Source organism: Cheilinus undulatus, linkage group 21, assembly GCF_018320785.1.
Source record: "Cheilinus undulatus linkage group 21, ASM1832078v1, whole genome shotgun sequence".
NCBI classification, from domain to species: Eukaryota; Metazoa; Chordata; class Actinopteri; order Labriformes; family Labridae; genus Cheilinus; species Cheilinus undulatus.
In genome coordinates, this window is record NC_054885.1 from 18678931 (window position 1) to 18701232 (window position 22302).

The window sequence follows — 22302 nt, forward strand, 5'->3', positions numbered from 1 at the left end:
TAACATTACTACATAAGCCAATGTCGCTAACTGAGCTTAAGCAATGTGAGCTTTAGCTAAAGCTAAAGTAGTGCTTTGTGAGCTTAGCTTTAGCAATGCTAGCCACATAGATATGTTAGCTTTAGTAATGTGAGTTTAAGCAAATGTCACTGAAGCTAATTTAGTTATGCATATAATGTAGATATGCAGCTTACAAAGTAGCTTTGTGAGCTTAGCTTTAGCTACGTTTACTATGTTAGCTACATAGCTACGTTAGCTTTAGCAATGTACGATTTAGCTGAAGATAACCTAGTAATGCAGATAATGTAGATATGTAGCTTACGTAGTTTCTTTGTGAGCTTAGCTCTAGTTACGTTAGCTACGTATCACCATTACCTATGTAGCTTACGCTAACGCTAACGGAGCTTTGTTAGATAAGCTGGGCTGCGTTTGAATGTTTTCACGGAGAGCTTTTTTCCTGTAAGCAGACTGTTTATTTTATCAAACGTTGTGTAATCAGGTTTTGCGGGTCAGGTTTTAACCGTTTAACATTTGGTATTCTAACCCTTACTTAATCCCTTACCCTAACCCTCAACGGAAATTTACTCAGACTTTATTTCCTAAGTTTTAGCGTGAATTTCCGTTCAGAAATGTACTGTATGGTGTCTCAGATGAACGGTTGTGAGAGTGGCTGTCAGAACAGGCTGAAGTTAAGCTGTCATGGAGATATTGGCTGTTTATGTTGTCATAGTCGGAAGAATTCGTTTTAATTCTACGTATGAGGCGTCACATTTTCATAAAGTGTCTACAGAGCTGACTGTAAGTCAACAGGGCTGTTTAAAGCTGTCTAAAAGGCACGTAAAGGTTTGCTTCACTGCAACTATTAAAAATATATTTGGCATGAAATGTATAGTTATTCAAAGAAACTACTTTGTTTTTCTTCACTGAATTTCTGTAGCTGAAAAAGAAGAGATCCATCAAAAATTGTTGAATCAAATGGCCTGTTTTACATTTGAAATAGACAGACTTGGTGCTCTTTACCAAAATAAAAAAAAAAAGGTGTGCATTTATTAGTATCAATTAAAGTAAGTGTGGAAATAGCATATTAAGTACATCAGATAACGGCACAAATAAAATATTATGCATCCTTAACTGAGAATACAATTTCCATCATCAGGAAATCCTGTAATTTGAGCCGTAGCCTTTGTCAGTGCATACTGTGCTACTTCAGAGAGAAGTGCCTAAGAGACATTTCAACTGGTCGCATCAATTCCTTTAATAAACTGAACCAAGAAAACACATATTACAAAATATTTTTTCTTTTTACAGACAAGTGAAGCCATGTTTTCTTCCTTTCCTTTTCCAAAGCAAAAAAAAAAAAAAAAACCTAAACTGAAAAAAAAAATGGACCATTGTTTTTGGATTTTTTTGTAGAAAATAACTGCACAAAAAAACGCTTTTGCAGCACAAGTTGGCAGGGAGGCGACAACATATTCTACAAGGGCTTTCAAAGCCAACAAGGGAAAAAATGGAAATAGTCTGTTTGTGTATATAGTGTATGTTTCTAGTGATTTTCTTCAATAGTAGAGTTTGTATAATGGAGCAGTCCATCACAATGCAGTGGTTGAATCAATATTAGAGACAGAAAAATGGAGCACTACAGGCTGAAGCTTGTGATGCAGAAGTTTGCTGTTTGTAAAGGGATGAGATCTTTTGAGGGGCTAAGAACATGTTGCAGTTCAGCTGAGTTCATAACAGACAGGCTTTATTCCTGTGGGCGTACACGGATGTAGGTGCCTTTAAAAGCTTAATCCACATTTCCCCACCAAGTTGAGATCATTCGGAGGTTGTTGGGGACATTAAGGAGGCACTAGGCTGAAAGCGGGCATAAGCCAGCAGGTTTAATTGAAAACCCAAAGTTCTTCCATGTTATCAATGCCTCAAATTTACCCAGTATTTAAAAGTATTTAAGCTTCAGCTGAAATACTGTTGGGTTGTCAGAGACAAAACCTCATAAGAGTGTGGGGGTGGTGATTTTTCCTCTAAACATGAGAGCGTTGTTAGAAGACGGCACTACAGTCGGCTTAACAATCATCGTTTTGAGGGGGGGGGGGGGAGCAAGGCTGCTTTCTCAGAATGGCTCTCAGTTTGGAGGCTAAACTTCACTGAAGTCAGGATCTTTAGCTGACAAGAAAAAGCAAAGCACTGCAGGTTGTGACTCTACATAACAGGAGTATTAAGGAATGGGATCAGACACCCCGTCCAGTATGACAAGACAGCTTGTTCAGGGGGCAGTGATGTTCATGACCTGATAAAGCCTTTAATCTCTTTCTTACAGACACTCATTTGAAAGATCTGTGAGTCAACTTTAGCTACCTGCTCGTGGTCCAGTGAGTCCTAATCTGTAGGTGTCTCTCTGCAGCCACCAGCTCTGTCCAACCAGAAGGACAGAGGGTCAGCATGCAGCTCCATGAGAGAAGCGGAGGTCCTGGTCCTTGGGGAACTGTCCTGAAGTGGTAGGAGCAGTGGTCTCCTGCCCTGATCGAGCCTCAGCAGTGGCTGAGGCAGCAGTGGCTGAGGATTTAGGCGGCGAGTCTGCCACCCAGGGTGGAGGTGGCTGTCCCTGGGCTGGTGCGTCTGCAGCAGGAGATGGGTCTTTACTGCTGCACTGAGGGACCTCAGCTTCAGAGTCATGCTTAGAGATGAGCTGCAGCAAGGCAGCCGCTACGGTAGGGCTTATGTCCTGGCTGGGTTCAGTGCCAGGCTGCTCTTTGCTCTCGAGGCTAGCTGACGGAGGCGGCCCTGGTGGGGAGGGTGGACGCTGCTCAGCAGAGAGGGGCGCCAGGTTAGTGCCAAAAGGTTTTCTTTTTGATGTGGCAACATCTGAAGGAGTCAGAGGACAAAGGAAAAAAATTAGATATGAAGGTAACTTATCAGACATGCAATGACCTTTAATCTTACTTGTGATGGACTTATCTAATGTGCAAGAACAGAGAGTAAACATTTGTCAAATAGCCAGTAGTTGAGTAAACAATGTGGCAATGCAACTGCCCTACCTTCACCACAAGAGGGTGGCAGAGTACTCTAAAAGAAGCTTTAAGTCACTTGTGCTTCAGTTCAACTTTAAGTGTTTATACATCAGTTTAATTATAGCAATAATAATGCCAATCTACAGTCAAATTATTGGTATAGTACAGAAAAATTCAAGACTCAGACTTTGAAACAGAAAATGGATGCACTTTTAGGTAAAATCAATGTCAAAATGGAAAGACTTTAATTTAAAGTGATTGTTCATATCTGTTAAAGAATTTATTCAACACGGCAAAAATGTATTTTCTCACCATGTATGTGAAGACTTTCTTCTACAACTGACATATGAATATTTATTTGTTTTTCTTTTAAAACAATCATGAACAAAAGGAAAAATGTAAGAACTAGGTGAGAAAATCAGAAGGGGAATATTCTGCTGGATGAATAGAAAAGCTAACTTACGAAGGAGGTATTTAAATATTTTAAAGACGCTAAACTAGGTTCGCTGATTTTTTTTGTCCAGTCTACAGCAGTGCAAAGTTAACCAAGGCTGTAAAGGTTTCAGAGAAGAAAAAACAATAAAATATGACCGTTACCATTCCAGTGTCTGCAGCAAAGTCAACAGTTTTATTCAACCTGCTTATCACATCTTTGAACTAATATCCGAGTCAGTCAACAGTTAAAATAAACATAAGGAAAAAAAGTGTGACAAAACAAAGTTAAAAGAAACACATGCAGGTGAGGTCTAAAGATTGAATACATTTATTTTCACTTGATAATTTATTAGACTTTCTTCATAAAAAGGCTGACATTACAGACTGTTTAAAGCAACATCGCTTCCTGTGAAGAATCCATGACTCCTGCCTTAGGATGAAAATGGAGAATGAAAAAAAAAACATGTGGAGATGAAACAGAGAAACAAAGGTTGTGAGAAAGAAAGGAGAGGGAGAAACGTGGAAGGGAACAATACAGTGTCAACCTCTTTCCACTCCAATGAAGAACACTACAGCTTCTTCTGGTTCATTGAGTACACAGTGAAAGATGTCCGTGTGCACCAAACCTTCGCCCGTTTACAAAAACTTGACAGACATTTTGCAAGGTTTTTGAAGTGCATTTTTCCAACATGTGAAGTGGTAATAAGGGTAAATGGAAAACCATGGGTGTTTATGGAATGTCAGGGATAAAGGAAAGGGCTGGGGATGCATTATGAAGTCTATAAGCCAATTAAAGTAGTTGAATTGATTTTGTAGATCTCATAAGGTGGCCTAAGGTGAATTTATTTCGACACAGGAATTGTGAGTACCAAACTCAGTCAGCTTGTTCTCTCTGCCCTGCACTCAGCAACTTTGCAGTCCCTGTAATTTCCATCAGAACCTGCCCCCCTGCTTGTTTCTCCCTCTAGAGACTAAACCCAGACTTGCCCTTGCGATCAGCAGTGGAGGCGGATGAATCGTGCGTTAGTGCCTCCTCTGACTGGACGCCATTGCTCTCGTCGCCTTGCTCCTCGGTTTGTGGCTTAATCATGTGGCTTAAAATGAGAGCCAACAGGTTGGCCTGGTCTTCCTGGCTCAGAATTGGATCTCCGGATGTCGGCGAAAGTTCCTGCGCTTCAGGAGGCGGTTCCGGGGGCTTAGATCTGGCAGCTGCCTGGTCCTCTGGAGCCCCCTGGTGGTCAGACGCCTCACTGAGTGCTGACAGGGACTGGCTGAGGGTCTCAGGGTTGGAGAGGTTGAGGAGCTGGGCAACTTGAGGCAGGCTGAGGTCTGTCTGTCCCTGGAGGAGGTTAAGCAGGACCGCCAGCTCTGCCTGGTTCAGCTGTTCTGCAGCAGCACCCAGGCCTGGACACAGAATAATGTTAAAATTGCATATTTAAAACATTATAATATTTAAAGTTTATATGCTCAGATAAATTTTGCTAAATGCTTGAGAGAGGCAGATGTTACCTGACAACTCGCGCTCTAAGTTGGCTGAGGAGGGTGGCTTTCCTGGTGGAGGCGGTGGAGCTCCAGGTGGGCTGCTTTGAGCCCTGCTGTTCTCTCCACCGGAGGTTTCTGTCACATCCTTACGGGGCACTTTGGGCACAGGCACATCACTGGGCAGCCCGCTCTGTCGGGCTCGCCTTCTCTTCTTACTCCACAGCTCATGACAGTCTTGGTGATGAGGAAGACTAAAAAAAAAAAAAAAATTGAAAAATGAAGCCCAAAACAATTATGTTTTTTCACATGTAATCCTTAAAATAGAATCTAAAATGTCAATTTAGAGAAAATCAGAGAAAAGTAACCAAGGCCTATGAGTTAAAGTAGAGGATGTGGATCTACTCACTCAGGTGGTGGCATCCTGCTGGGCTCAACATCAAGTAGGAAGTCACTGTTAAGTGCCTGCTCTGATGTGCAGCGCCTTGAAGGGTCCAGGGTCAGCATTTGGTCAAGCAAGTCCAGGGCAGGAGTCGGTAAACTGCACAGAAGTGGAAACACTACTCAGTGGCAGGTACCGAAAAATCAAAGCTACTTAAAATTAGAGCGTAGGTTAGAGACATACACAGCAAACTCCTCCCGCAGTCGCCGTCTGTACTGCTTCTTAGGTTTCATGGTGTTGAAGAGGGGAAGCTTAATGACATCAGGCCAGACTGCTGGACAAGGGCTCCCACAAAGACGACTAGTGACGGAGAAAGAAAAATGTGGGGTTAGGAGGGAAAAAGAGAAACTGTGGTGTTAAGGTGTGGAAGTTGTGGTTAGATAGGGATAGACTACCTGATGAGTTCCAGCTGTAGAAGCTCCTGGTTGGCCTGGAAGATGGGCCTCTTGGTAAAAAGCTCTCCAAGAATGCATCTGAGCAAAGAAAGACAAAAAGATATCAACAGAGGCTTTAGGAAGATCTTAACTCCCACTCACTGAGCTTTAAAACTGGTGTCAAGTTATAAGAACAATCTAGAATCAGTGATCAAGCCGTTGTTCTTCTTTTCTTCAAATACAGATAAGGACGAAATTATTACATAGCCTCGGTATGAAAATGTAACTTTTTAAAAGTTCTGTTAAACAGAGCATGGAATTTTTAACCAAACCTTTCCAAACATCATTTTATTTTGGATGCTGACATTTTTTTACTTTATACACAGGAACAAAATTATTTCACAAAAACTACCAGGGTCATAATTTCTAGCACCCGCCTGATGCTAATAGTCAATAGTGTCTCCTTTTTGCTGGATAACAGCCCGCAGTCATTTATTGTAGTTTCAGCACATCTCAGATTCATCTCCTAAGGAATCCCAGCCCATTCTTCTTTGGCAAATCTCTCGAGCTCCTCCAGATTTGATGGTCTTCTAGCATGGACCTTCAATTCACCCTAAAGATTTTCAGTTGGATTCAAGTCAGGACTTTGTGTCAGTAATGTACACTTTGGATTTCTAGAGGTAGGACGTGTTTTGGATTGTCGTGTTGGAAGACAAAGCAACAACCCAGACCCAGTTTTGCTGATGACTGCTTGACATTTGCTTTCAAAATCCTTACATATCCCTCTTTCTTAATGATTCCTTCAACCTTTACAAGATTCCCAATTCCAGACACACTGAAGCATCAACACAGCGCAATACTTTCACTTCTTGGGACAGCATTCTTTAGATTATACTCCTCTCCTTTCTTTCTAAAAGCATAAGCAAAATCTCTGTGGTCTCTTGTTTGGTCTCATCTGACCTAAGGACATGCTTCCAGTATGCAGAATGTTTCTCCAGGTTGTCCTTGGCATACTTCAGTCTGGTTTGAAGGTGTCTCTTCTGGAGAAACTGAGTTTTTCTTGGTCCATTCCTGTGCAGGGCTCTAGTGATTGTCTTCTTTGATACTACAGTTCCTGACTTGGCTAAAGCCTTCACTAGAGTCTCGGCAGTTGTTCTGGGGTCTTTAGACACATCTCTCACTAGTTTTCTTTGCAGGGTCTTTGAAGTCTTTCTCTTCATATATCTGCCAGGCTTGTTTTGGACTGTGTGTCTTTCTTTGACTTTCTTGATACTCTTTACAGTTCCTGACACTTGGAAATTCTGTGATAACTTTGTATTTCCTTCAAGCTTTGAGCATTACAAAGTTAAAGCGCATCATTGTGCAACAGTGGTTTGTGCTCTTACTCAAAAAAAAGATCAGTTTAACAGCACTCGGGAAATACTTTGAGAAAAAGACATTTTCACGGGGGGTTTATAATTTCTTCCTGACTCACTGAATAGTCTATTTTGGTATAAATATTATAAAGAATACTCAGAATAACTTTTACTTTTAATCAATATAATTTGCAAAATGACATAAAACACAAAGTTCAACCAAATAAGTACATGCATTATTTTATCGCTTTGCATTATTTTGTTATTCATAAGTGGTTTGGTGTATAAATGTTGCTGTGCTTATTATTCTACTGTGTGTTGCTATTGCTTTGCACTTTACAGAACAAAATAAATACATAAAGAGTTTCACATTCATGTGTAGGAATCCCTTAAATCATGATTTTAATTTGACATGTTGTTCAATTTAAAGCATAAAGGAATGTGCAACACATAAAAGATTAAAATCTAAGCATTAATGTTGCAAATTTGGCAAACTACATGGAAAAATCTGGTCAATCAGATTTGACCAGGACTATTTAAATAAATAAATAAATAAATAAATCAGAACATACTCAGTAGACTGCAACTTTTTCCATTACTGAGTTTCTTTTTTTTTTTTATAGCTTCTTCCTGCTGCTTCACATCTGTTGAAATTACCAATGTGCTAAAATACACTCAACAACAACAATGTAGAACTCTTAGGCTACTTTATTTCTAAATATATATTCTATATTTAATAAAAATACAGACAGTAATAGAGGCAGCCTAGCGTTAACACTTAAATCATTTTCTAACACATGCTCCCTCCTCATTGTGATCAGAATTTCTTCTTAAAAGTATTTGGAAACAAAATGTATGTGTTGGTGTAGTTTGGCAAAGACTTGCAATATCAAACCTGTATCTGTAGAAGGTGAATCTCAGCAGTTTTAGCTACTTAGATTTTTAAAGAAAAGATGCAACAACCTTTCTTGTCGTTTGCTGCTTTACAGTGTTATACAGTATTATCCATCTTATTATTCAAGCTGAAGATGACGTCTAAGCTATCTCAGAGTCCAGCACGAGTTTACACTGGACTGGAAAACAGCTGCTGGCTGCACAGCCGGTCAAACTGTTGACATATGTTAATAACAGGGAACATTACAATTTCTAATTTGTTGTTAATCAGGATGATTTTACAAATTTTCTGTTTAGTTTTAGTTTGACCATGTTCACGGTTTGTCAAGTAGCTGTGCTGTTGGCCTGGCTTTGTTCTTGCCAATCTATCTTTCTGGTAATCCTCTCTTCAATGTTTTTGGTAATTTTTCTATTCGTCCATCTGTAGGCTGTCAATCTGCCCGCCCTCTCTCTGTGTCAGTTCCTTCAGATAATCCCCATGAATAAATATAGGATACTGCCACTAAAGCCTAGAAGCCATAGCTGCAGGACAACACTCATGGGATATTAATCATTTTTCTGCTACAGTCTATTTGACAGCAGTGACCGTTAGAATAAATCTTCAGAGATCTTTTTTGAAGCCTTATGGGATTCATAAAAAAGACACATACAGGAAGTACTGAAGAATGGGAGGTTTAGAGATATTATTAGAATTATATTTACATCTATAAGAGACCTCAGTCTAGTATTAATAAACACATGTTGTCAAAGCACTTTTTTATTACCTGAGAAGGAAAAAAACATCTTAGTTAGACTCTGGCCACACTAGTCTAATAGGAAACCACCTAGGAGTGGCGTTGGAGGGCCAGGACCCCTTACAGCCAAAGCCCTGTCAATCTTCATAAGTTTTACCTCAATAAACCTCCCTACAAGTAACTTGATTCAGTTTATAGAAGCGTGCTGGGAACTATTCAAGATAAAATCATTCTGTACAAACAAAGGGAGTTTCTCCAAAAACATACTAAACCAGGCTTTTGCTTTGAAAAGCACAAACTAGAAGTGTACTCATCCTGCGTTTTCTTGTGACATATTGTACCATTCTACAACATAAAGCTTCACAAATAGTAGAAATTTAGAAAACAACTTTATCAAACAGACTCATTTTAGCTTGTGGCGTTCATCAGGGTCATCTTGAAACAGATCACAAATATATTCCACCAATGTGGATGTACACATTTGCTAAACAAGGTAAATATGGCTCTCTATTATTTTCCTGTCTATTTTGGCTGATGACGGTGAGCTGTATACAGAAAAACTAGGCAAGACCTCAATTCTCTAGATTCTCTGTGCGAGACGGGCACTCATGCAGGCAGTTTGAAAGCCCTGACTTGTTAACATGCAGACAAACTGAAACTCAAGCTGTGTCACGGCCAAGATGTGCGTCTCAAGCTGCCAGTCTGCTATGGCCATGAAACAGAAGGGAAAACACAGGCCTGTCTGGAATTTATTGGGCTATGTTGCACCAATTTTTTTTTTTTTTTACTTATCTTTTCCAGTGGCAAATCTGACCTTTACTCTTCAACAAATACTTCAAAAACAGAAAGCATTAAGTTTAAATTTGATTACATTTAGTGGGTTGGAGCTAGTTTTTATTTTCTCGCCATGCCCTCCTCTTAGCCCAGAATATTAGCAGAACTACCACAGCCTGACCACAGCAGCTCACTTGGGGATGGGATTGCAAGCTTTAATCGCATATGTTTTTTAAAAGATAATTTTTTGGGCTTTTTATGCCCCTGTTCATAGAGGAGGACAGTGGACAGAGTTGGAAACCAGGATGAAAGAGTGGGGGAGAGACATGCAGGAAAGAAGCCCCAAGCTGGATCTAAACCTGGGCCACTGTGCTCATGAGGCATGACCAAACTTTATTTTGAGGAAATTATCTGTAAAAACCTGCCAATTTAGCAACTGTTTTCAATACCCATTCCTGATTACTTTTGCAATGGTTCATAATAGATAGAAATGTATATCTTCTCCTCAGCTAATTCCATAAGCATGAAAAATCTAATGTTAACAAGTTAAAATTTGGTTGTATTAAACAAAGGTAGAAAAGCCTCACATCTAACCAAGTCGTGGATGCTGAAATCCAAACAACTCCTTTCCAGACACATAAAAAACTTCCACCTCTTATTTTTTTGTAAGTTTACCTCCAATTGTATCTTACATCAAAAACACAATCAAGCCTATCAACCACTGTATCCATCCTGGTCCCACTAATTACACTTGGTTCAAATCTTTCACCAGATAAAAAGGATACCACATAGAGAAATACGCTCTCCTATTTTAGAATAACCTTTAATAAACAGGCGATAAAACTCAGAAGTTTGTGCCACTATCTTTTGATACATTTTTTATGTTTTACAAAGTCAGATTAAATCCTTATTTTCTTCAAAAGGGACAGTGATAAAGCACTTGTCACATCTGCATGAAAATATTCTCTTACTGAAACTATTTTGTCTAAATCTGCATGATTTTATGAAATAAACATCCCTGAAGAGCAATTATAGAATAATTTTTGTAAACAAAGAAATAGTGTGAATGAGTAACTAAATGTGCCACCATAACAGACTCATACTCACCCACAGCTCCATACATCGATGGCTGGAGAGTATCTCTCCTCTCCCAGCAGGAGTTCAGGGGGGCGGTACCATAGTGTGATTACTTTATTAGTGTACGGCCGACTGGGAGCAAGGAAACAAAGTGAACAGTGAGATTCATTTCACATTTATGGGGACATTTTTTCCAAGAGAGAACAAAAACAAACAGACTTTGTCTAGCTGAGATTTCAGATGTAAAACAATACGGCAGACACTGCCATCTAGTGGAGAGTCCATGGTAAGGTTTGATTAATACTATTTTTAATTTAAACAGTTTCCTGAACTTTTAAATTAAAATTTAAGTTATCTGATAAGGTTCTTTTACCTTTTTTTTTAACATTTAAGAGTTAAATATGTGAATGAAAAACTCTCGTCTTACCTTTCCTCTGAATTGTAAAGACGGGCCAAACCAAAGTCTGCCAGTTTGATCTGACCTCTACAAAAAATACAAGAAAATTCAAAGATAAGGAGCAACACAACAAAGCAGGAAAAAACTTTCAACAACTATAAATAACACTAATTTTACCCTGAGATACAAAGCTAAACCATCCGTCCAGACTATGCTGTTGACACTGAATAATACATTTTGGAGGTCTTAATAGTTTCTGCTCCCTGTGTTGTGCTTTGAAAAGGAAAAGTCAAATCAATATTTAACTTGACAAGAGCAGTAAATATCAGGATGAGTTCTGTAACCATTGTCCAAACTCCATGTCTTTTTACAGGCTAGTGTGCAGCAGCAAGAGCAAACTCCAGCTCCATACTCCAGCAAAGCCCCTAATTATCTTCTCTTACAGTTACTCATTACAACAACTTAAGCTCCGTTTGTTTTGGCATCATGTAGTGTTAGCTGACATGATCAAAATTGTACTGAACCACAGTATATTGTTGTACTCTTACATGTCTGTGATTTGAACCGGTCAGTTAAGTTACTGGCAGAGTTGCAAAGTACAGTGGCCTCGCTGCAGGGATGTTAACTGTTGCTGATAATGCTGCATTATGGGTAGAACTGTTAACATCAGTTAACAGTCAAGGGGGTTGAGAGGCAGTATAGTATAAAAACAACTTCTCTGATAAATGAAACTGAAACTGCAAACAAACCAAGGACACTACATTATCTGAGTCCTCAGAGCTGTACCTGTTGTTAAGCAGTATGTTGGAGCATTTAATGTCTCTGTGAAGGAAGTTGTTCTTATGGCAGTAGTCTAGACCCTCCATCAGCTGGCGCATAAAGCTGCGGATGTGCTCATGGGAGAACTGGACCAGGCCTGACTCCAGCAGGCCCATGAGGTCGTGGTCCATGTACTCAAACACCAGATAAAAAGCACCTTAAAACAGAGGACAGCATGTAAGAGATCAAACACACAGAAGTAAAAAGATGACACACATTACTGAAGGTGAGTTGGTATGGGGCAAGAAATCTGCAGTGTAAAAGCGAGGTATACTAAAACAGATTTTTACCCCGACAGAGTCAGTTCTATTATGATGTGTTCATACGTCTGCACTGAATCTACACTATAGTGGCCTATGCCACTGTAAGCAGTACATACATGTGTGTTGATATGTTTGTTTAGCTTTGTTCTGTTTGTTTGTGTACAGAAAACCATAGTGCTGAAACCAGGCACATTATGTTGCAGTTGGGGTTGATATTGATCATCAGTTGATTATACTGTTATGATTTTACCAAGGAAAAAAGAGGAGATGCATCATGCACCAAGCTTCACCGTGGGTGTGATGTTCTTTTGGTGATGGATAGTATTGTTTTTGTGTCAAATAATACCTTTGGAATTGTGGTCAAAAAGGTCAATTTTGGTGTTATCAGACCAAAATATATTTTCCAAAATGCTTTTGGGAGACTTGACTTGTATGTTTTTGCTCATTTTAGTCATGTCTGGATGTTTTTCTTTATAAGAAAAGGCTTTTGTCGTGCCATCCTACACCAGACAGACATATGAATATGAGTACACAAGGAAAAACAATAACATTATACCCATAGCGAAGCATGGTGGGAGGAGCAACATGATATATAGCAGTTTTTTTCAGATAGAGCTGAGGTTGAACTTTAAGTGGAGGGAATTATAAGCAGTTCCAAATAGCAGCAAATATTTGCAAAAAAAAAACCTTCAGGTGTCTGCTACAAAGCTGAAGATGAATTTCACTGTTCAGCATGACACTGGCCCAAATTTTACATCCATATCTACAAAGGAATGACTTTACCTGAAGAAGTTTTCAACAAGTTCAGTCAGAGCTGAGACCTGAATCCTGCTGAAATATTTTGAGGTGGCCTAGAGAAGGATGTGTACAGGATATGCCCCCGTAATGCGACAGATTTTTTAGTGTTTTCAGCAGGGATGTGCGTGGTTAAGCATTTAAACGGTTAAATTGTTGTATTGTATTGTTGTAATTGTTTATAAAAGGACAGTAAGTGGGGGTAGGACTCGAAAAGCTTCTGCTTCTTCCTACTCCTGTTTCGGACTCATGAAAAACTTTGTGGGATGGACTATGAATTGTTTTATCTTTTTTTTTTTATTGTTTGTTGTCCGAAATAAATAAATAAACGAAATTAAATTCACCTATCAAATTAGCCGGCCCAAGATTTATGAGTCGGTTAAACTAATTACCTCTCATTTTTTTATAAACACAGGCTTGAAATCATGGTTTATAATGCTCTTTTAGACTGTAATGAACCTCCCGCTGTTGTAGCTTTGGTTAATGGCGGCTGCCTTCCTGTCTGCGTCTTCCCCGGGCACTTCACTGAATGTTAATATGAGAAGTTAAGTGTGAGTAGGAACAGCAAAGTATGGCAGTTTTTCTGAAGGAGAAAATGGATATAAAGTGGTATGTAGGCTGTTAAGGGTTGTACTCATGATAGTTGTAAGCATGATATTAATCTGCAAAGACAAATGAAGGCTAGCAGAGCTAGCTGCTAATGTGAAGTAATTTATATACAAATAAACCTGCCTTGCCCAAATATTAGTTTAGGGGTATGCATTTATGCAAGCAAGATGTCATCTTTCTGATAGATTTTAATTGTTTTTAAGCTGAATTGTATTAATTAAAGGTTATGTGGAAAGTAGAAAAAAGTTCTGAAGATGATAGAACTTGGATAAATTTTCTACACCAAAAAGATGTAGTATTCTAACAGTGGTGTGTTGAAGTTTTATAGTCACTGTATGTACTTGCGTGCTTTTTTTAATCAGAAATTTAGATAAAATTTAGATAATCCAAAACTTAACTTGAAACAAATTCTGCTACCTGTTTCATATAAATCTGAAGAGATGCCCTTCAAATTACTCCTGATTCAGCTAGAAGGACTATGATATCATTTTCTAGGGTAAACAAGTGTTAAGAGTTTTACAACAAAATTTTAATAATTTACTTTGGTACCAACATCGCCCTAAGCCTGTGCAGCATCCTGGTCAATTGTCAGTTTTAATTGTGCTATATAAATAAATTGACATTATGTTTTCCCCCTCAAAAAAATTACATCACTCAAGTTTTATTTGGGCTATAAACTGAGAACCAACCAACAGAAGAATATCATGTTAGAAAGTTTCAGGGCGTACTCACACTAGGCCATCCCTACTGTGCCTTGGCCCATTTGAGCCTAAAGTCTGGTACGTTTGGCCAGTGTGAGTGCAATCGTTCAGTGCCTGGGTGCAGCACACTTCGCAGCCCTGGCACAGAAAGACGAGGTGGGCCTAGGCACAGCACGGATGCAAATGAAGGAGCACATGCGCGGGAATGTGACATAATGTGAATTAAACACAAAAGGACCTGCTTCAGAGCGCAGAGAGCACACCAGGCAGCAGGTGCATGCTTAACAGACTGCCCTAAAGAGAGACAGAGAAGGCAGGATTTTTTCTAGCAGTTTTACGATATATTTTGTCTCATTTTATTCAACACCTTACAAAGATTTTATAAGAGCCGAAGAATTTAACTTCACACAGCTTCACTACGACCTCATTCTAATGGATCCCAGTCCAGTCTACATTTCTGACCAGTTTCTAGTTAAGTCAGGCTTTAGCGACTGTGAGAGGTTTTTTGGTTTGTGAAATAAAGCTTCTTCGCGAACCCAAGACGCGAACCCGACAGTGCCGGGGTTAATCTCACGGCTGATGTAACCTCTCTTGTTATAAAATTATAATGCCAAACTATCATCCATCGAATTAGTTCACCTTTAATTATATTTCATGTCATCAAGAGGTGAAATTGTGATCTTGATCAGTGACGTTTAAACGGAGCATCATTTATTAATCCTGTGGCGTTTTCACCTCCAGCTCTCATCAGATGGTTGAAATCGCTCTCGTTAGGGTTTCATATTTTTTTAACTGAACATTTAAACCTGTTCTGAACACAGGCTGTCCTGTAACAGGAGAGCTTGTTTGGTGCAGCACTGAAAGGTATCCAGAAATTACGCAGAGAGTTGGCACAGTCCATGGCGCATAAAGGCATGCCAGGGGGATTCAGATAGCATACAGACATGCAGAGGAATGACTGTAGGGGCTCACACGAGTTAAAAAGTCTGAGTTTCATTCAGCAGAAGGGCTTGGAACTCTGATCAGGTTCCAGATTATATGCTGTGAGCGATAACTCTCTGCTATGAACTGCTATCTCTCTTATCTCTCTTCCCTGGGCTCTGTATAGTTAACGTAGCCTACTGATCCTCAGTCAGCTGAAATAACCCCGATGTCAGATCAGATATTGTATAAAGCTGCTGCTATTTTACAGCCTAAAAAACAATACTTATGTATACCAAGTCATCAACACGTATAAGTTCATCAACAGTGGACGCTTTATGTGATGACGTCGGCACGTGACGTATCCGTGCCCAGGCCTGGATACGTTGAGCAGTGTGAGTGCGGGCCAAAAGGGGGACAGGGGAGAGGGTCAAATGGGCTTCAGCACAGTTAGAATACGGCACGGTACGGATGGCCTAGTGTGAGTGCGCCCTCAGACATTTAAGAGTGGAGCTGCTCATACAGCAAACTATCATTTCTCCTTGTAAAGCTCTGACTGAAAACCCACTTACCTTTGTCCTTTTTGAAGTCAAGAGCATCCTGCTTGTCGGTGACAATCTCCTTCATGTTGACAACACTGCGGTGTTTGAGCTGCCTCAAGATCTTGATCTCTCGAATTGCTGTGATGGGGAAACCCTCCTTTTCATTGTCCAAACGCACTTTCTTCAGAGCCACAAGTTCACCTGAGATGTTAAAAAGAGAACCAGTTATAGTGAGGATCCAGTCTTGGCAAGTTTTACCTTATACTATCACGTTGGAGGCCACTTACCAGTATCTCTGTCCTTGGCCTTGTACACTTGGCCGTAGGTTCCTTCCCCTATGATGCCAATTATGTCAAATTTATCCACGCAGCGTTTGCCCCAGTCACTCTGGGTGTGTTTGCGCTCACCGTATCGTGGACAGCAAATCCTGTAAACCGATAAAGAGAAAGGGATTACTTTTTCTGCCAGCAAAAACTACAATCAGGAGGGTGAGTAATAATGAAATCAACTGACTTTGGTCTCTTCTTAAGGGCTGGCTGGGGGAGTGGTGGAGCCTGACGAATGGGTGACTGTGGAGGTGAGGCATCTCCTCCAGGTAGAGTGGGTGGTAAAGGAAGGTCGATGATTGACGTCCGGCCACGAATGTCCTTATCCTTCCTATGTAGCTTCTGAGGTGGGGTGGACTTCTTTGGACTGAGGGACAAATACAAAACGTTTAAAATAAAGATGATTTGAAAGAAAGAGTCAGAGCAAGGTTTGTTTATGTGCATTCAGAGTTTAGTCTTAGATTGTTTACCCCAAATAACCAGATAAATTACAGGTGTTGGCTAAGCTGGAGACATACCTGCTGCTAACTACATGTATGCACTGTATGCACGATGATTGCTACGCTTTCCTTGTGTCTGTTTTGCACATTGACTGCACATGTCCTCAAAATAACATGACACAAGTTACATTATGCATTAAGTCTGATGAGACAGTGGGTAGTCAGATTGGATGTGACAGTAAGTGCAGCACAACAATGACAAAGTGTAACAAGGCAAACTGATAAGTGGTCGAAAACCAAACCTGGAGCTAACTGAAACATGACCAGTGTATTGGTTGAATTAGCAACCTTGTAAACTGGTGACTTACAGTCAAGTGCATCCATGGCTGCATATATATTACTTAAGTTTTCATTAACTACATATCTGAAGCTATACTTTGACAATATACTGAAAACTAAAAATAAAAGGCATCCAAAAGGACTCAAGTTTTCAGCAGCTCTGGTAACATCTTGGAACAAAGTTGGCTTAAAGTCACCAGTTAACAAGGTTACTAACTAAAGCGAAACACCAACATTGCTATGTCCATGCAAGAAGGAAAATGCCTAGAAACAGAGTACCAACAATTTGTTGTGACCACTAGTCTGAGCTGATTTTAAAGTTTTTTTTGAGCTCAGATTGATCTGTCGCCATGTCTGTAGTCCATACATCAAGTAGTTGTGTACAGCCTAAGCTCTCTGGTGTGCTTTCTAGTGATGGCCTTCAGTAATGTTTCACAGCAAGAATGTTTGTGAATGACAACAAGATAACACAGCAAGTACGTCTCCTGCCTTTACAGTTAACTTGAAATTCAAGGGTTAATCCAAAGGGTAACCTGGCTTGGTTGAAGGTACAGAAATACATTTGGAAAACAAACATTTTTATAGTACGGTGATATATTTAGCATGAAAAAGGCAACAAATTCACAGAAGTATGACGTTCAAGAGATCATGCATTGATTGTGCATTGCTTCATATATTCTGTGTCTGTGCCTCTAAAGAGGACTCACCTGTCCTGAGTGTTTCCCAGCAGTGCAGGTGGTAAAGGCAGGGGAGGGAGAGTTGATGTTTTGTAGAGTGGTGTCAAGCGAATGGGACTGCGTGTAGGAAGGGGAGCTGGAGATTTGGCCTGGGATGTAGTTGATGGTGCAGGAGGCTGACTACTTGTTTCTGCCTGAGGGGGTAGTGGTGGCAGAACCTGTGTGCCTGGAACAGGTGGCACAGGAGGAGAGGGCTGGAGAGGAGGGGGTGCAGGAGAGGAGGTGGAAGAGGAAAGTGGAGGAGCATGATCTTCACCACTTGGCTCCTCTTGGGGTAAGGGCACAGGTGGGGGCAGAGATGTTTCTTCTACTGACACCGATTCTTTTTCTGGCTGCGAAGCTTCTGCTTTGGTGGGTCGTGAGGAGGAGGAGGAGCCTCCAGGTTTCCGTGCTGGAGGTGCAGGTGAAGCAGCGCCGCTGGCGCGAGCTGCAGCCTCAGCAGCCTGGCGCTCTTTCTTCCTTCGGCTCAGCTCCGCTCCCAGGCTAGAGTTAAGTGGCAGACGAGACGGAGGGGAGCGGCTTGTAGGCCGACTGCTGTGAGAGCTGCCCCCCACCCCACTGGAGGCAGTGTGCCGCTTGTTTCGGGAACGAGAGGAGGAGCGACGAGAAGAGGAGTAGTGCAGAGGGGATCGACTTCTGGAGCGACCAGAGCGTCTAGAAATATGGATAATAAAAATATTTTTCAAAGACAGTTTTAGTTAGCTGCTTGAAGTTAGTGGCAATGAAAATAACACAACAAAATGGAAACAAAACCACAGAGGGCTTTTGGTTTGACAAGCTGTGATGCAAGTCTTAAAGAAATAAAACTTAAGAAGTCACTACTGCTTTGAGAACTGAATAACTGACTATATTCATACCTTTTTTAACTCCAATGTGACACTGTTGCCTATATTTTCTAGTTAACGTGCTTCTACACCATTCCAGTCACCGATAAATGCCTCAAAATAAATACATCAAATACAAGAGGAGTAAAGTAAGATTATTTGCAAAACATTAAGGATATTTTCACACTTCATAAGGCTAATGTTTGAAGGTAAAATAAAATGAAAAACACTTCAGAAAGAATATAATCATATGTATGAAACAAGTCTTTTCATCACATTTTTACTAGTATTTCAACTGGCATTAATTAGCTGCATGAATTAAACATAATAATCCATGCAAATGGTCAGATAATAAAGAGAAAGCAACAAACACCTGTTCCTGTGCCTTCAACTCTTTAAGACTCAACGCTTAAAATGTTCAATTTGTTTACATATTTGCTGAAGGTAAAATTCAAATTACCTGGCTTTCCTGACACTGCCATAACCGTTCTTGGTCTTGAGCTCCAGTCTATGTTATATTGGGAAAATATCAATATGGAAAGCATCTATATCCTGCCCCTTAATAGTCTTGTTGATGGGAGAATGGATGAACAAGATCAACAGGTTTGCTTGACTTAAAACTTCAGCTACAGACTGCTACTGTTTACTTTAATAGTTATACAAATAATATCAATTCAGACTCAATGTGTCAGTTGATATCTCATTAAATATCTATCTTGGCCTCTGATAATCTACCTGTCAACATGTGCATCAGAGTGCATCAGCTACTTTAAGAAAGGTGTTTCTCACAAGGGCCTACAAAAAACAGCAAACACTCACCGAGACATGGGGCTGGTGCTGGAGGACCTCCGATTACCATAAGGGCTAATAGATCGTCTCCTTGAGTAAGGGCTGCTGTCCCTCTCGTAGCTGGAGGACCTGTGTCTGCTGCCATAGGGGCTGTCTGATCTCTGTCTGCTGCGGCGAGAAGACTCCCTGTAGGGACTAGGGCTCTGCTGGGCGATCCTCCTCCTGGAGTAGCTGTCATCCCCCTGCTGCCCATACCCGCTGCCCAGTGGACTCTCGCTGCCAGCCCCTCTTCTGGGACTCGGCGACAGAGCAGAACTGGTGCCTTTCCTGCGAGGGCTGCTTCTACTTGAAGACTTGCCCTTAGGGCTTGATTTGTGGCTCTTTGAAGACTTGCGGTGGCTCCCGTCTGCGCGACTCCTCTGAGAGGAGGTTCGGCTGCCCCCCTCTCGACCCTCTCTGCGCTGTTGCTTGTCTTTGCGAGACTTCCCTGAGCGGCTGCTCTCCTTGCTGCGAGATGAAGATGTGGAGGAAGTGGTGCTGCCTACACTGGCTCCAGGTTGTAGCTGTGAAGAGAGCATGAGCTCCCCGCGTTTTGACTCACCTTCCGGCTGCACCTGGCGTTTGGATGAGGAGGTCGATGTGGCGGCCTTCTCTTTGCCCTTTCCAGAACTCCCTTTCTCTCGGTCTTTGCTGCTCTTTTTCTTGTACCCTCGTTCCCCATTCCCGGGGTCTCTAACTTTGTTTGGGTCCTTGGGCTTTTTTCGTGACTGTCTGTGCTCCCTGTCCTCTCTACTGTCTGTTTCTCTGCCAATATCGTCCCTACCATAGTCCGGTGAGGGCTCCAGCCGATACCCACCGCCCCTCTCAGAGGGTCTGGAGGACGGTGGGTCCGAGAAAGTGTCCGAGTCCGAGCTGATATCATCGTACTCCACCAGAGGCTTCACTGCGTTGACACCAGGTGGCGCCGTGTCGCCTAGGGTAAAATATTCTGGTCCCGGTGTCGCCAAGGATTCCCTATTATGTTTGTTTGATTTATGCCGTTTACGTTTAGAAGAGGAAGAGGACATTGAAGATTTTGACTGCACCTTGCCGTCTTTGCTCGTCTTTTCTCCCGCAGAGGTATGAGTCTGGTGTGGCACACCGCTGTTGCTAGATTCCGGCTTCCTCTTGGTCCCATGGTGTCGGTCCGACCCAGGCATCCCTCACGCCGGCGTCGGTACCTCTCCTGCGACTGGGCCTCGGTGGTCCAGGCAATTCATTCACAAGAGAACAGCAGATATCCAAAATACCAAAAATAAAAATGTTACCAAGCAAAAGCAGGGCAGAAAATACACAGAATGAACCCACTAGGCCGCTCACGTCCAGTCCTCCTCAAAGCCAATTCATTCCTTTTAGATCGCCAACTTATTTCATCAAAGAAGAAAAATAGCAAGGTGGTCTCCAGCCGCTGCAAAGTGTTGTGCTTCGATTTAGTCAGAGAAGAAAAAAGATCCAAACAAACAACGGAGCATTGTGGAGTCGCCTCCGTCTCAGTTTAGCTAGCACCGCTAGCTAGCGCTTGGCGGCTAGCGAGCTGACTCGTAAAAAAGAAAAAAGTCCCTTTGTGAAAGGTGTCCTTGTCCGGTGCCAAGTTAAGTAAAGGTGTTTTTATTCCACAAAATTACGGTCTTAGCATTCAGAAACAAGCGGCTGTCTTCATTTAAAGACGCTCGTTTCTCGAACAAAATGAAAACTTGACCCGGTTGGTACTGTTTACATATTCCCTTTAATGTTAGTTTTATCCTCTATAAAATTCAATATTGACAAGAAATCATAGTATTTTCGTGTGCAGTAGATTTTCCAGTTTATTATCAATGGCTCTGGAAATCAACCAGGCCTATATTTAGGGCGATGCTAGTGGATTTAATATCATCCACAGCCCTATCTGAAGGACACTACAAACGCCATTGTGGCTCCTGTGACTAGCAACTTCTACGCACAGCGGAATGGACCGGAAACCGGAACACTGTCAATCTTGGCTATATCTTAGCAACGTCCTATCAGATCAGAGGGCCCGCCTCCTGCCATTGTGCTAGCGCGCAAGTGACGGAAAATGTCAAAGAGATTACCACAGTTTGGACAAGGAATAAACATTTGTCAAGAATTTAGATCACTTTAGACATATTCCAGGTGTTATGTGACGCCGCTAGAAATAACTAGCAGACATATGGACTGCTGTTTTAAAAGAAATACTTTATTGTAACTAATTTTAAGCCTACACTTTAAACTGCAGCAGGCAATAAAGCAGGGCTGCAATGAACTCAGGCAAAGTGGGCAACCGTCCAAGGGCCCAAAATGCCCAACCTTTTCTTTGTATCATCTGGTGTGTTGGTCTATCTAACTTAAACTACGTAAGGGAGAAAGTAGCAGATATCACGAGGACCTCCACACAAGATTCTGATCTGTAGCCTTGTCTTGAGGAGCGTTCCTGTGTATTTGATCTTATTTAGGCTGAAAAAAAAAGCTTGGTAACAATACAATATTTGTTCAAATTTCTTTATTAGTACCCACAAAGGCAAATTCATTGTGCTGACAGGAGTTTTGGCATTTAAAAGATACAAACGACGAGTAACAACACTGGTCCATGACATGATTAGACAAAATACATTAAAAACTAACATTAAAATGTTTAAACATGCCAATCCAAGTCATGATTGGGGGGCCATTAATGCAATTGTACCATGTTTAAAGGCTCTTTATGCATATGTCTCGAAAAAATATTTATAATGATAATAATAATAATAATAATAACTGCCTTTAAATCTGACTTTAAAAAAAGAGTTTACTCTCATTTTATGTTGGGAGGAGGTGGTTTTCCAAGAAAAGCAGAAAGATATAAAACCAATGATATGTCCCAAGTTTTAGAATCTCTGGCTAAAAACCGCCCTATCAAATTAATTTATAAATGAGCGTACATCATCTACTTTTGACCATGTCAACGGACCTTTTTCTGAGTATAGATTTCAAAGCATATAAGTGAGATAGCAAAATGTAAATTTAACTTAAGTTTGTTCTACATTTTTATTCAGCAGCATTTATACAATGAATGCACTTGTGTTTCACAATTATGTCATGTTAAATTATTTTATTTTATTTTATTTGACTGTGCCTTTGTCTCACAGTAGTACACATGGTGACTACTTTAAAAACTGTTGTCACGTGATTTCACCCAGCATGGCTACGTAGCGT

At 40.9% G+C, this 22302-nt stretch overlaps 1 protein-coding gene across 2 annotated transcripts; it reads right to left on the reverse strand.

Annotated features, from left to right (window-relative positions):
• Window positions 1-603: 603 nt before the first annotated feature.
• cdk12 (cyclin-dependent kinase 12) lies at window positions 604-21055 on the reverse strand. 2 transcript variants are annotated; one of them, XM_041817087.1, is made up of 15 exons: window positions 19105-21055; window positions 18746-18793; window positions 17432-18115; window positions 16133-16312; window positions 15907-16046; window positions 15650-15820; window positions 11756-11945; window positions 11000-11056; window positions 10603-10704; window positions 5760-5837; window positions 5548-5664; window positions 5332-5463; window positions 4953-5176; window positions 4431-4847; window positions 604-2862 (listed from the first exon to the last, which is right to left on the reverse strand). In XM_041817087.1, the coding sequence occupies exons 1-15, from the start codon at window positions 20271-20273 to the stop codon at window positions 2435-2437; spliced, it is 4137 nt and encodes a 1378-aa protein (XP_041673021.1). In that variant the 5' UTR covers window positions 20274-21055; the 3' UTR covers window positions 604-2434. The 2 variants fall into 2 exon arrangements, with proteins under 2 accessions (XP_041673021.1, XP_041673022.1); XM_041817088.1 differs by lacking the exon at window positions 18746-18793 and having other exon boundaries at window positions 606-2862.
• Between the last annotated feature and the right edge of the window lie 1247 nt (window positions 21056-22302).